Source organism: Micropterus salmoides, unplaced genomic scaffold (assembly GCF_014851395.1).
Source record: "Micropterus salmoides isolate LMB-PRFRI ecotype aquatic unplaced genomic scaffold, ASM1485139v1 Ms_hic_scaffold_15, whole genome shotgun sequence".
Lineage (NCBI taxonomy): Eukaryota > Metazoa > Chordata > Actinopteri > Centrarchiformes > Centrarchidae > Micropterus > Micropterus salmoides.
In genome coordinates this window covers 18612189-18627488 of record NW_024040596.1, presented here as the reverse complement: position 1 = coordinate 18627488, position 15300 = coordinate 18612189, and the positions used below count along the sequence as shown (strand labels likewise).

General features: G+C 37.5%; 2 protein-coding genes across 7 annotated transcripts in view; one reads left to right on the top strand and one right to left on the bottom strand.

Moving 5' to 3' along the window:
- Positions 1-3510, top strand: part of tmtops2b (teleost multiple tissue opsin 2b) — a 39555-nt gene extending 36045 nt beyond the window's left edge. The window contains exon 4 of the mRNA XM_038720823.1: positions 2131-3510. Within this exon, the coding sequence (XP_038576751.1) occupies positions 2131-2352 (222 nt within the window). The 3' untranslated portion in view covers positions 2353-3510. The remainder of the gene's footprint in view (positions 1-2130) is intronic.
- The window catches only part of LOC119904276 (beta-galactoside alpha-2,6-sialyltransferase 2-like), a 46116-nt gene that overhangs the window by 5487 nt on the left and 25329 nt on the right, over positions 1-15300 (bottom strand). For all 6 annotated transcript variants that reach the window (XM_038720817.1, XM_038720819.1, XM_038720822.1 and 3 more), the window contains exons 4-6: positions 9678-9775; positions 8476-8577; positions 4979-5153 (exon numbers count right to left, since the gene is read on the bottom strand). In XM_038720817.1, coding sequence (XP_038576745.1) covers positions 4979-5153; positions 8476-8577; positions 9678-9775 — 375 coding nt within the window. The remainder of the gene's footprint in view (positions 1-4978; positions 5154-8475; positions 8578-9677; positions 9776-15300) is intronic.

The following is a 15300-nucleotide window of genomic DNA, read 5'->3' as shown; positions in this document are numbered from 1 at the left end:
CATGTAACCTCAAACAGGACTTGGTTAATGCATTGGAGTCTAACATCCAGTAGGGGGGCTACACATATTTAGGTTAGTAGAGAATGACCCTGTATGCAATACATCTAGACTCAGTTTCCCTGGCTGGGCTTCAATAAATACTTCTGCTTAAGACATCCTGAAACCTTCCTTAAGAGTTGACTAGCTCACAAGAATTTCCTTCACACTTAACACTCATACAGGGTAGTATTAACTGATACTAATATGCACTCTCAGTTGGGGAAATCTGAATAGGTGTGGTCATAAAAAAGTAATCCAATGCACGTGCTCCTTTGGGAAAAGCATTTATCATAAAATTTCTACAGTGTCACAAATCGAGCACTGCATTTAAAGGCTAACTTCTGAACCTGGACCCAAAGCCACCAGACTCCATTAATGAAAATAGTAATTTTACCTTGCAGAACACAGGAGATTCTGGTCAGTTTCTTTGTGTTATTGTCTGACTTTGTTGTTTTTTTTTGTGTTATTGTGCAACATTTGTGTTTTAAAGGGTTAAAAACACCAAAGTCACGCAATAACACAAACTAACCTTAAAGACAGTTGTAGACCAGGGAGGTAAAATTACTATTTTTGTCAAGGGACTCTAGTGACTTTGACAAAAGCAATATAGCGACTGTCTCAAGCTAAACACAAAGAATTTTACTTTTTTTTTTAAAAAAAAGGTCCTTTTCATTATGTTGTCAGACAGTCAACTATCTCACCCTGTCATTGATAAAAACAAGCACTTTAGTGGACGTACTGTGACGACGTGCAAAGATTATGTTGTAGCCCTGTCTTGCTGCTGCCGACTGCAGCACGCTTGCTCAAAACACGACCAATTTTAAAAATTGTCTCAATTTGTCACACAGACACAAAAACATGGGAAATACGGTCCAGGTTAAAAAATATAAAAGTTACTCTTCAGCTGTGCTGAAAAAAAGCATGGTGCACAGCAAAACGCTCCTTTAGATACAGAAATAAATACATAATATATGAAGACAGTAAGTTTGCCTGCCTCAGCATGCGCAGTCTGGTATCTGTCATACACTGAGATGTTGGCAACACAAAGAGCAGTCAGCTCCCACATGCATTACTTTTTGTCGTTTTTCACTCAACCTTGCTTTGTAGACTGCTGCCGATTTCTGTTTATCATTTTCACTGTGATGATTGTTATTCTGCTCGCAACCTCTTCCTCCTTTGCTGCTCTCCACCACAATCACAATCACCTCAAATAATCAACCAAATCCTTCCTACACAATATGTAAGCATAAGTGTTGAATTACTTTACTGTACAGCCTTTTCTCTATAATATGTTTGTAAGCCACTTGGCTTTGTATTGTTTTCTTAAGATCCAGAAGTTTGACCGTCTACATTGTCCTTTTTTGACCTTATTTTCTCAGAATTATCAACATACCAATTAATTGTAAATAAAATCTCATCAGCTGCATTAGACCAGTTTATGGTAAGTTTTATTAGCCTTTACAACACAGACCTACAAAACCAACAGAAACATGTTTTTTCATTAAAATGGCAGTCAAGACATGTTTCTACTAATAAATTTCACTTCATTTGCACAATTTGAAGAATTTTCTACTTATTTTACACTGCTTTCTACAAATGTACAATTATATAGACAATCACAATCAGCACAATAGTGCTAAAATGATGGCCAAGTAGGCTAAGCATCAAAAAGTGTGCAAGCAATGGCTTGAGTTGTACAGCAATCATGACTCATTCCCTCGCAGTATTCAGGAAACACAGAGCAAGCACTTAAATTTCAAAGAGTAGCTCCCAGACCTTTCCAACTAAAGTGTTGAATGACCTCAAAGTTCAAACTACCCACGAGTGTTAGACGCCACCTTCTCTGCCAGCACAAAAATTCATTACAGAACCATTTCCTCCACTCAAGCAGCACACACAGCATGTACCTGTTGACTGTGAGGACATGAAAGTGCACTAAAGCATGATTTCTTATGATACTCTGAACAGACCGTACAGAGAGTCTCTCTGAGAGCATGAAACTAAGGTCAATCCACCTGAGGATTCCAGGAATTCTCCATTTGAGCTGGTATGTTGCGCAATCCATTATCTTTCCCTCCATCTTTTTCTCAGTTCTACAGGTGTTTCCTGATTCTGTTTCACTGTGATCACTGGTCAGCGGAGAATGGCAACATCTCAATGCCCTCCAAGACCACGGTAATCCAGCTGAACCGTAGAGTCCACAACAACACAGTGGCCTGCACCGCCCAGATCTCCACTGATGCTCTCAACCAGTGCTGCAGCACCCCAGCCACGAGGCACACAACTCTCCCCCCCACCGGGGTCACAACCTGAGCCTGGATATTCTCAACATAACCAGACAGGAAACACAGTCATGATGTAGCAGCTCAATGTGAACTAAAGTAAATGTAGTTTATGTGTGACCTTGCGTGTGCAGAAAGGAGTCTTTTTTTTGTGCAGTAGAAGTGTTTAAGAAACACTACATGGCCAAAGGTCTACGGACTCCTGAACGTTACACCCATGTGTGATTGGTGAGCATTTAAACACTTTTCTGGTTTCAGGCTTTCCAGAAAGTTTTGGAACCTGCTAGCAAGCAATTTCTCTCCTTCGGCCACAATGTGGGGTCTCCCTTAACTGGAAATGAGGAGCACAAAAATACACAACATGAGGAGATCTACTTTTGGCCATGTAGTGTGTACTTAACCCTTGTTTTATATGTGCTATATGTATATTTATATGTACAGGAAATGTTATCATCTCTACAAAGCACATTATCTTAATCCATCTATCTTAATTACATTGGAATCAGGTTGAAATAGTTTTTTTTAGAAAACTGTCTCATATTACATGTTATTTGTTGGCTGAATTCCTTTTTAAAATTTAGGCTCTTTTCTACAAAACTAAATCCTGGTGCCTCTTTTCTGTTGCCGTTCAGTCAGTTTGTCATTGTGCTGCTGTAAACGTTAAAGCTAGTCAGTCATATATTTGTGCTTCATCTATCAGTGTCTAAGTGGATCGATGTATTCTGTATTTTCCTCCTCTTTGAGCATCTGCGCTGCTCTGACTGTAAATGTTGCAGAATCTAACAAATCCTATCTTAAATTTAAATTTCAACTTGTATAATAATAATAATAATAATAATAATTAATTTTGGTCTGCATGGTAGGCATTTATTTTTATTCATTTCTGTGTTAGTGATCCTTTTTGATATAGTTACTTATGTTATTGCATGATTTTTGCATGCTGCTTTATAAATTAAATTTCACATTTATCACAAATCATGGACAGACAAAGAGTTACTTACACCTGCATTAAATTAAAGAGCTCAACCCCCATCTAGGAGTAACTGGTCTAACTAGGAGCCACATTGAGTTGTGGTGATTACACCCCTGACAAGTTAAGAGAAGGGGAGCTCATGGAATGGAATACGGGATGCCAAATGGCTCGTTTGTACTATTGTACTTATTGTTGGTTTTAATTAAATATCATTGCTGAGGAAGAGAATCATTGTATTGTCATGTTTCAAAAGAGGCTAAAGGTTCTTGCGAAAATCGTATGAAAACAAAATAAACAGGAAAAAAAGGCAATTTTCTAAAAGTGTTATGTGAGGCTCGGATACGATATGATATTACTGTCAATGGATTTCTGACCCTTTTCAGATCATCATCATGAACAGCTGCACTTGTCTTTCTTTTAAGTGATGCTGAAGAAATGCTGAGATTGAACTTGGACAACAATTAATTCATGAGATGTTTGAAAAAATGCACGTGACATGTTATAAAACGGCGTGCAACTGTGCATCCATCATTTTTTGTTCATACTGAAAAGGATGAATTACTCACTATGTAAGATTTATTTTTATAAAGAATGTAGCATATCACCATTAACTGCACATCTATTTATATGTAACATCATTTAAAATGTGACACTAATCTTCAAGTCAAATGATGTGTTTTGGTAGACAAAGCTCAATTTGTGATAGTGCCAGAATTCACTCCTCTTTTGGAAAGAAGAAAAAACCCTCCCTGGCGTACCAACAGTGCATCTCCTCCCTCGTACAGCCATAATGATTGCTTTTACATAGCAACCTCCATTTAATACGTAGCCATGTCACCTGAAAAGAAGGAGTAATTCACACCCACTTGCATTTTTTCTTTTTCATTTCCTCCGAAAGAAAAAAATCTAGCATTGGCGGGTGAATGTACATTTGCACTCCTTTATAACTCAGATATGGGTGAGATAGAAGCTAATTATTTTGATTAAGCAGATTATGCAATTAACAATAAAAAAGATGGTCTCACATATATATTAATTAAGTTTGTGCTTGATTAAAGACTCTGCAAGGAACATGCTTACAATTTAATTATTCAAGATGCAGGCAGTGACACCTTACGATTCAATAGGTTTTTTTGTTTGTTGACACTTTTATTTAAGAACAAGTGAAAGGAATACAGAAACTAAAACTCAAAGGCTTACTTCGCTTGTACTACTCCACTTATACTGACAACCTAGCATTGCTCCAAGACAATGAACAGTGATTCCAGAGGACATTCAATATCAGCAGTGAAAATATCACTAGATACTGAGTATCGACCATAAGAACAATTTTCTGTCGCTCAAAGGAAAACAAATCTTGCCATAATTGTATTTTTATGAACTACGGCTGTATGGAGGGAAAAGCATAATTAAGTGTCTGAAAATTAGAGAGGAAGAAACAGACATGAAGGGCATACTGACATGCTGGAGTGCTTATAGTTGTTACATCCCCGCCAACCCCTGCACAGATATGCAGGCTGGTAATGTCACTGCGAAGATAAGAATTTAATATCTTAGCGTGCGTGTCTTTGCACCTATATGTGCTCCAGGAGGAGGCGAGGAAATGTACCGATAAAGAGGCAGCTGCATACACTGCATGCATACCAGCTTAATATATCCATGTACAGTACGTGTGTGTACTTGCCTATGAAGCCAGATGAGGGAGGATTAGGCTGGATATTCTCCTGAGTGTTGCTCTGAATCACATCCCAAAGTCGCCACACATAGCTGGGGTGAAGGATGTAGAAGGGCTGGTCAGGATGGAGCTTGCGGTGCTCCACGTACGGACCAAAAAGGTTGTAGTCCGGAGTATCATACCACTGACAAAGAAAGGAGTTACAGGGTTACAGTTTCAAATGGCAAGATCAATATGTTTGTCAGGTTTAGATCCCTCTCCACATCACCTTCACAACACATTGCCACAAAGGCTGTGGGAATGGGGTGTGCGCCCACTTAAAAATGTGTTTTGCTTCTCATTACGTCACTTTGATGTTTGCCCGTCACTGTGCAGAATTATGTATTTGCAGAGTTTGACACTAGAAGTCTGTCCATTCATCTGCTGCAGGAGGGAAAGTTACTCTGTGCTCACCTAAAATCTAAGTATAAGGTAGGTAGGTACATAAGATGTGTACGTACAAGAAATTCTGACATTATAAATGGTTCGGAAACTAATCATGGTTCAGTGCAACTGCAAAGTGTGATGTAAAAACCTGAAAACGCCCAGTTTAGGGACATTTCAGTAAAGTAGGAGACATCTTTTGTCCAGGAGATATTGGCAAAGTCATACTTTGGATTTTTTTTTCCCCCCCAAAAGAGGGAGTAGGAGCAGATGTAATTTTAAGAAATGTATTTTTTTGTTGAAATACCATTTCCAAAACCAATTATTATTCAAAGCAGATTATTTTATACATCTTAAAACATGCCTGGAGGGGATCTTTCAGATATTTTTAAGTGGTTGGTGTGTTAAATGATGTTTATATGGGGCCTACATGTAAATACAAATGTAGTATAATTATGTGCTTATTCAGGCATTTTGTTATCTAGCCAGTCGCTTGCTGGGACACAACAAAAGGTTCACTGTGATGACACAGTCATCACATTGGCAAAGTAAATGTAAAGAGAAAAAAAGGGGTTAAAAATGCAAGCTAGAAATGGTGTTTTAATTGACAGAAAACACTCCTTCTACTCTCCCTCTGATTCTGAAAAACATCTTTCTTTCATCTTTATAAAGAAGTGCTACTCTTCAGATCTATCCTCAGACCTGACTGAGCAAGCATGCTTTCATCAGAAAAAAAACAAAACAACAGTCAAGATGTGCATTGTCTTTGAGAACTTCCTGTCAGTAACCGATATGTAGAATGTTCCTTTTTGCAAAGGTTAAGTATTGAAAACACATGACAGACGGACAGACAGACAGACGCAGGATGCTATTATGGCTACTGAATATGAACATATCTTGAAGTGACTTCTCTTCAAAGAGAGCCATAAAAAGCCTCCAGTCTAGGTAGAACATTTCTCACCACCACTTTAGGCTGTGTGGTTGTGCAGTACATGTGGCTCTGCCCTACATGTGGTTCAGTTTATTTGTTCAGTTGGGAGTAATGTTTTATTTAAACTTTTCTCTTGTTTTTTGTGTTACACTGTGAGATAAATAATGTGGAATATACATGGTATGCATTAGAAAAAATATAGAACTAAATGCAATATACCAAAACAACCAACATTGTTTTGGTATATTGCATTAACTGTGTTTTAGTTAGTTGTAATTACCACATATAATTTTGTTTGACTTATTATGCAAGAGGGAGTCCATCAAAATATTTAGGAAAGATTGTATCAGCGTGACAGAGCATCGTTTTGTTTAACATGTCAGTCTGATGTGAGAACCTGACTGTGGCAAATAAATAACAAGTAGGCTACAATTGCAGAAGCAGCTGCTCTAAACAGAGAAGCTCTGTCTATCATTAATGACACTGAACACCACGTCTATTATGAATTTGCGAAAACCGCGATGATGTTCAAGAAGGGCATAATGAACACTTTTACTGTGTTGTGTCCACCGTCTTCATAATCAAGTTTATTTTATTCTATAGCTTTGTCTTGTTCAGTACAATGGATCAAACTACATGCACAATGATGTAATAGCTTTTTCATTAAGCAAAGAGAGCCTGATGAAGTGCTGGGCTTTTCCACAGATCCCTAATAACTGACTCAAATTATGACTAAAAATTAAGCACCAATTACCTACAATACGTTATGATACCAAATACATACATCATGCACTAAATACTCCACTATGATTAATTTAGTACACTTTCCGCATATAATATGTTAGATCACAATTATCAGAAAACTGTGGGAAATGGCCATTACAATCTCACATAACACTAGAGGAGGTATTAAAATTGCTTGTTTTATCTGACCAGCAATACAATATTCAGATTACTATCATAGAAAACAAAGAAAAGCACGAAGTTTGAGATCCTGGAAGAATGCTGCCGTTAATTTTCTGTCAGTCAACTATTTGATTAATTGATGAATTGTTTCATGCCCAGAAATGCAACCTGTAAACAGTATACTGTACTGAAATTGACCAGATATTTATTTGAAATATAAAACACATATTTTCCGTTTCCCTTTATTGAAATAACAAATGCTGTCAGCAACAGTAAAACATACATTTTCATTTGGGTACTTTTTAATCATTTGGCCAATAAACACAAACTAATGGGATGGTGACGATATGAAAATTGGAAGTAAAGCTTCCAGAGACTGACCATGAGGCACCACAGGCTGTAAGAGACAGTGCACTACAATCAGTATTTTGTTGGCATTTACTCAGGATACTTACTGGCATTAGTTGTAGGAAAAATAGGTAACTGGATTGTATAGAACAGGTCAGGTGTCAGTAAAGCACACCATGTCCTTTATAAAAATCCCATCACTGTCTTTCAGTGAGCCTTACCTTTACTTTTTTGTGTCCCTTTTAGCTGTGGTAAAGAAGCTGCCTTTTGTTTCTTAAATTAGCTGCTTCAGTAATGCAAAATAAAAGATTCACCTCCACCTAGCAGCATTACTTTGTGTGAGCACCCTGGAAAATGTTAGTGTAGCCTTGTCACATCATTCAGTGACAACCATTGCTCCCTACAGAGAACTAAAGGTTAAACCCTGAAAACTAGTCACTGTTCATTTGGAAGGACATGGGTTGTTATTAGCCTGTGAAAACAAAAGATGCATGTAGCATGCAAATCAATTTTAATAGCAAAGTATGTTTCTTAGGTTATTAACCTGAACACTTTAGCTCTCACAGAAGTCTAGGATAGTATTGATTGTGGCAGCAGACAATTCCCTGAATGTCAATTATAAAAAGGTAACACAAAGAAGAAAGGGTGAAGAGAGGAGGTCACAATAAAAACATGCTTTCGGAAACATGTGCTAACATGAATTTCTATGCATATTTCTGGCTACATGTACATAATTAGATCTATTAATGTTTTCTGTCCATTCATTGTGGATTCATTGAAACTGTTTAATTGTCTTTTAAAGTCAACAGAGGTAACAACAGTGGCAGGCTACAGACAGCTTAATGAATTGGTTATATGGTTCCTGTGAGCAAAAGGACAATTGATACAAAAAACCTACCTCTTGTAAGTCGACAGTGTAAGGTGCAGGGTCCCAGGCCACCAGAGTGATATTCTTGTAGATTGAGCTTGTGTTGAATCGATGCTGAGGATTGGCCAAAATCTGTAAAGGTAAATAATGCAGTGGAAAATTAAAACAAAATTGTATGCATTTGAGCCTCAAGCCAAACAGTGCATTAGCAATTACTTTACCAATCTGAATCAGCGCATCAAAGCCAAAATCACTTTAAAGAATTAGTTCAACATTTGAGGGAAATGCGCTTCCCACTGCCTGCATCACTCAATTAGCTTAGGTTAGCATAAAGACTGGAAACAGGGGAAAGGGCTAGCTTGGCTCACCAATAAACACAGGCTAACTGTTTCCAGAGCTGAGGAGAACTTTGGACTCAGGTGATAATTATTTCTGGCTTTGTCACTACAAGCAACACCTTTCACATTACACAATAATTTCATCAGTTGTAAACACAAAAATATATATTTGATAATATTTGAGCACCTGCAAAAGAATTAATTTAACAACGATATTTCAGCTTTGGGCTGACAGATGAGACATTTTCCTAGTTTTGTGTATTAAAACAGAAGGTCATTTACTGTCTTTGAAGAGTCTGAACTCCAACACAACAACTATGACCTCGAGCAATTTTCAATTTGCAGGAGGTGCGATATTTGTTAAGGCATGATGTGTCAAAATAGGATTTGTAAATAAAGCATCGTCATTCTGCTGAGATGTCTTGGCCTACACATCATATTACACGGACTTAAGAAAAAATTGCAAATCATATGGTAATTGCAATATCAGTCATGATAATTGCACTTAAGATATTTTTTTCAAAACCATTCAGCCCTAATTCTTAAGCTCTGATTTTAGTTCTTGTCTAGATCAAGCTCTGATCTAGTTCTAGAGTGCACTACAAGTATCATTAAGGTCAGAAACAAACTATCCTCAAATAAGCATATTTGTTCTAAAGCATATTATATAATAGAGAGAATCCTATAATACTAACCAGCCATCAATAACACAACATTCACTGCATGTATTTAATAAAAAATAAATAAAAATAAGGGGGGTTCGAAGTGATAACTCATTTCAATTTTCATCATGCACCACTCCACGTGTTATATATTTGTTTCAGTGCGAGTGACACAGCTCTCAGAAGATATACATCTATTAATGATTCACTATACAAGGACAGACTCACTCACCTGTGAGTTGATGATGCGGATAGTGGTTTTGCTCCCCACGTCTCTCTCGTACCGCTCTGTAGGTGCAGCGTTGAACCGCAAAACTGCATCATGAGTATCTGAAAAAGCAAACCACAGAGCAAGCTACTTGAAGCAGGTAATGAACGGATCTTGAGGCAACCACTAATTAAGACAACACACAGGAATATATTAAAACTAAAGCTGGGTGTGTTTTTCTTTAAATATTATTCCAATAAGATAAGAGTTCAGTATGATACACAAACATATTTACAGTAAATGTTAATTGAAATCAAGCAATATATTTTTGGTATTTGAAGTTTGACATCCAACCACAGAGTTCTTCAGATAAATGCAAACTAGGACAAACAGAGATGTCTTGTCACTGTCCTTCAGAATTGCTAGTCTTATTTCCTGGAGACAACTTCGAAAAGAAAAACTACATAAAAGGGACAATGTAGCTCACTGAGAATGACTTCCAACTCATGTACACAAAACATAATTTTGTAGACAGTTACATCAATTGCCCACGACCATCAAAGCGTTTCTGGCAGAAGTCACTTTTACAACACAGTGACAGCACTGATTATCACACTGACTGTTAACGTCTGGCAGCTTCACAGACGTCTCCAAAGTGCTCTCTAGTGGTCAGCTGTTGTAACTGATGCAGCACCACTTATGTAAAGAGCTTTATTAGAAAGATATTCGTTTCACTCATTCTGTCCACCTTTTGCTTTGTCCATATAGTGTCCTTCATAGTTTACACACAAACACGAAATCCTCAGCTTGATGGATGATTGTAGTAATAATTAGAAACATGTAATGTCTGCCTGTCAGCAAATCGATCCGTCAGTTCCACAAAGCCTCCTCCTGCATTGACCTGACAACAGAATGGATGATCGTCCAGCCTATGATGCGATACTCCTTAATCACTGCCACCAGTCCAATGTTACAGCACTGACTCACAACACAACCAACTGCACACACTCAGGGATGGCATGTCTGTTCCCTCCAGAGCTACTAGACACCCAGTGTTTCCCCTATATTCATTCAGAAGTGGCGGTGCGCCGCTGCTGAATCACGACCGCCACTACTACAATTTCCCACGATCTTTAAACTATGCGCTACAAATATTTTCACTCGCACACTGTGCGAGCACGGCAGCACTCAATGCTCTGCTCACTTCCTCTCCTCTTTCTATGTAGAACATACATGACAGATGGTGTTCAATCTCCCAGTCAACAATAATTCAATGACTTTTCAATAAGAGCAGCATAACTCTGAATCAGGAGGTGTGTAGCGAGTGTTTGATTGTCCGAGCGGCAGAAAGTGACGGTGAACGCGAATGGAGGAAAATATTCTGGCAGTAACTGTACGGTGTTTGTTAGCAGGAAAGCTTCTACAGCAGCTACACAGCTGCTATGTAACTTAACATTAGCTCAATTTATAGAAAGTAACTGGAAGCTGTATTTTATTACTGCCTACTTGTCCAATGTTGAGAACATCAGGTACAAACTTGGACTAAACTGACACAGCCTGCAGCTCTGTCCTGTACAGACTGATTCAATTATTTTTCATGGAGGAGCTGAGGTTAGTAAAGCTAATTAGTGATGCAAACTAGTCATTTTAAGCTAATGAGGAGACGTTTCTTTTTGGATTTTAATGTGCAAATAAAATGCACCTCAGAAGGAAGGCGGTTTCTCATGTTTCCTATTTTTTATATTAATGTCTACAAATGTCAGAAGCTGTAAAATGAAGACACAAAAGGCAAACATGAACAGTCCTATCTATAATGATTCTGAGGTCATATTAACAGGGTTTTCCTGCCGTTAAGTCTTAGGGGTGATGCCCAAAACATGCTGTGCCATCAATGTAAAATCACTGTGGAGCAACAGAACCAACCAAATCACTTTCTGCAGATCTAAATGTTCCTCCAGTAGACTGATCTTTGGGTGTTTATTTATTATCTGCTATAGCTTTTCCAACTATTTGTTCAGAGATATGGTGAAAATAATGTCCCAATATGATGTGAAGTTACATATTTTTCATTGGAAAACATACAATTTACATACATTCATCTAAAGCTCATATTAAACCGGGAAAACACTGCAGTTTTAAGCTATTCTAAGGTGCATCGCATGCTCATGGACACAAGAGCAATGTTGCTGAAACATGTGTTGGGGTTTTATATTCAGACAAAAATGTTGCTTCACCTCCACTGCTACACCTCCATCCTAGGGGAAACACTGAAGTTTATTGGGGGGGGTTTGTTCTGCCCCCGCTTCTGAAAAAAAATCCTAGAGGAAACACTGTCCGATGGATTTTCAAGGTTTTCTTAAAGCAGGGATCGTTCTTCCAGCAGAAAAGCATGTTGCTGATAAAGCAAAATAATCTGAGGTTAGTTTTACTGAAGAGGAAATATGGGATTATTTTCCTATCTTTATTCAAGGGCGGGGTCTTTCCATTTGAGAGAATGACTTACTGATTTCACGTTCAGATATTCTAATACTTTATTCTAAAATGCTGGCCTCGCACTCAAACAGCCCCCGCTTGCACTTTTGGTCTGCTTCTGGGCAAACTGTATGCTTGAATTCAGATATATTGTTGCTTGCACAAATTTTCTGCGGTTTTATCCTTTTACACTTTTTCTAATTTCTATTTACTTTGTATAATTTTTGGATGTATATTTTTAAATGTCTAGGTTATTTTCAATCAATTATCAATATACTTTAATTTTTACATTCCTGTGTTATTCATTTATTCATTATTTTATGTTTTTTTAATGGTGTTTTGATGCACTAGATACTATTGATTATCTGGAGATAAGCCATCACTACTAACTTTTTTCAGTAGCCAGTGATTCTCAATCTTGTCTGACTAACATTTTAAAATGAAGTGATGCCTTTCTCATGACTCACTTTACAGGGTGCAGAATAGTGAGCAGTTTAATAAAAAAAATCTATTTTCTTTTGATACCTAATCAGAAGAGCCCTAGAGGTTTAAAACGGCCAGGTACTTCAAGACAAATTCCGAACACATACCCAAAGATGAATAGTAAATTGTAAAAACAACAATTATTTCTTAGAGAATTTAACGAATGACTAAAGGTATTACGTGACTCCCAGTTTGAGAACCAGTCTAGATTCATGCCATTTAGTTTGCTTGAAAGTGCAGGAGAAAAATGTGATGGGTGTTATTCTCTTTTTTGACACGCAGTCTACTAAACGATTTGTCAAAAACTAAACTGAGATCAACTGACAAAAGAAATAAGGATTACATGCAGATCTAGAAGAGTGGCTATTTAGTTGTTTTTTTAACAGCATTAACAGTAATTATCTTCTGATATAACATCACATTTGGGCTATTTGTGTTTTCTGTCCTGCATTCAGAAAATCACATGGTGAACACATGTACAGGTGCCGGTCATATAATTAGAATATCATCAAAAAGTTGATTTCAGTAATTCCATTCAAAAAGTGAAACTTTGATATTATAGTCATTCATTCCACACAGACTGATATTTCAAATGTTTATTTATAATCCCAAATTCAGTATCTCTGAAAATTAGAATATTACTTAAGACCAATACAAAAGCAGCAGAAACATGAAGTGCTCTAAAACTTCCTGGTAGATGGCTGCATTGACCTTGGATCTCATCTCAGTGGACCAACACCAGCAGATGACATGGCACCCCAAACCATCACTGACTGTGGAAACTTTACACTGGACTTCAAGCAATGTGGATTTTGTGCCTCTCCTCTCTTCCTCCAGACTCTGGGGCCTTGATTTCCAAAGGAAATGCAAAATTTCCTTTCATCAGAGAACATAACTTTGGACCACTCAGCAGCAATCCAGTCTTTTGTCTTTACCCCAGGCGAGACGCTTCTGATGCTGTGTCTTGTTCAAGAGTGGCTTGACACAAGGAATGCAACAGCTGAAACCCATGTCTTGCATACGTCTGTGCGTGGTGGTTCTTGAAGCACTGACTCCAGCTGCAGTCCACTCTTTGTGAATCTCCCCCACATTTTTGAATAGGTTTTGTTTCACAATCCTCTCCAGGGTGCGGTTATCCCTATTGCTTGTACACTTTTTTTCTACCACATCTTTTCCTACCCTTTGCCTCTCTATTAATATGCTTGGACACAGAGCTCTGTGAACAGCCAGCCTCTTTAGCAATGACCTTTTGTGTCTTGCCCTCCTTGTGCAAGGTGTCAATGGTCGTCTTTTGGACAGCTGTCAAGTCAGCTGTCTTCCCCATGATTGTGTAGCCTGCAGAACTAGACTGAGATCATTTAAAGGCCTTTGCAGGTGTTTTGAGTTAATTAGCTGATTAGAGTGTGGCACCAGGTGTCTTCAATATTGAACCTTTTCACAATATTCTAATTTTCTGAGATACTGATTTTGGGGTTTTCATTAGTTGTCAGTTATAATCATCAAAATTAAAAGGAATGAACACTTGAAATATATCAGTCTGTGTGGAATGAATGTATACATTATACAAGTTTCACTTTTTGGATGGAATTACTGAAATAAATCAACTTTTTGATGATATTCTAATTATATGACCAGCACCTATAGGACACTAACAAAATAATGTTTTTATAGCACTGTTCAAACTACTCTGATCCTGAGTATTGCAGTTTGTAGCTATTCTCATTATTTAAGATTTTTGCTTCTAAAAGAACAGAACAGTTTGGCCCTCATGTGGCTGACCTTTGACCCTGATTTCTCAAAGCTTAAAATCACTTCTTAAGACCTGTTGAGTCTGCAGCATGTACCCACCATTTCCCGCTACACTTGATCACTGGTTTGGTTTAACCTCAGCCTGACCAGGATCAATATTCCACCTTGTTTTTGTGATTATCTTATTTTCTTATCACTCATTTCTAATGAGTGAACCCCACTTGACATCAACTCAAAGTATTAAACATACCAACTAGCATATGAAGTCAATAGTATATCCGTAGCCATATATAGCTGATATAGACTGAACTTTTCAAGAAGAAATGCCTCTTTTAAATTATTATTGAATTGGCTTTAAAACAAAGCTTAATGAGAAGATTTTGACTTAAAGAAGAAAACAAAAAGGTAAAGAATGGTTTCATTAACACCGTGGTTCAGTGGCAATATCATCTTGCAATACATTTAATTGACAGTTTATTAATTACATCTGTACTGTATACATGATCTCAAGTGAGTGCGCTTCTCCTGTGTTTTAGTGTTTATGACGAAGACCAGCCGTTTCTATTTTCCTGGTGACTGTTTTTACTGCATTACAGACAGATCAGCATGTTTAAAAGCTGAGAGTTGTTAATATTAATTGCTAAAAGCAATTATTGTATTTCTTTAATTGTAAATACCTGATAAATTAAACCTGGGAGAGGCAGCCAGTCTTGTCATGCATTGTCCATCATAAATGTTTGTAAAATAGGTCACTTTTGTCATATGCTAATACTTTTTCACAACTACTATAATGCACTAATGCTCCAGTTATTACACATTTCCTCTCTGCAGGGTACCTTGCATTGGCTTCATCTTTAAAAAAGAATAGAAAAAGGGTATTAACTGGTATTGTTTCAATTACATTACCAACCTGTTAATCCACGTTATGCCTGAGAGTCCTCCA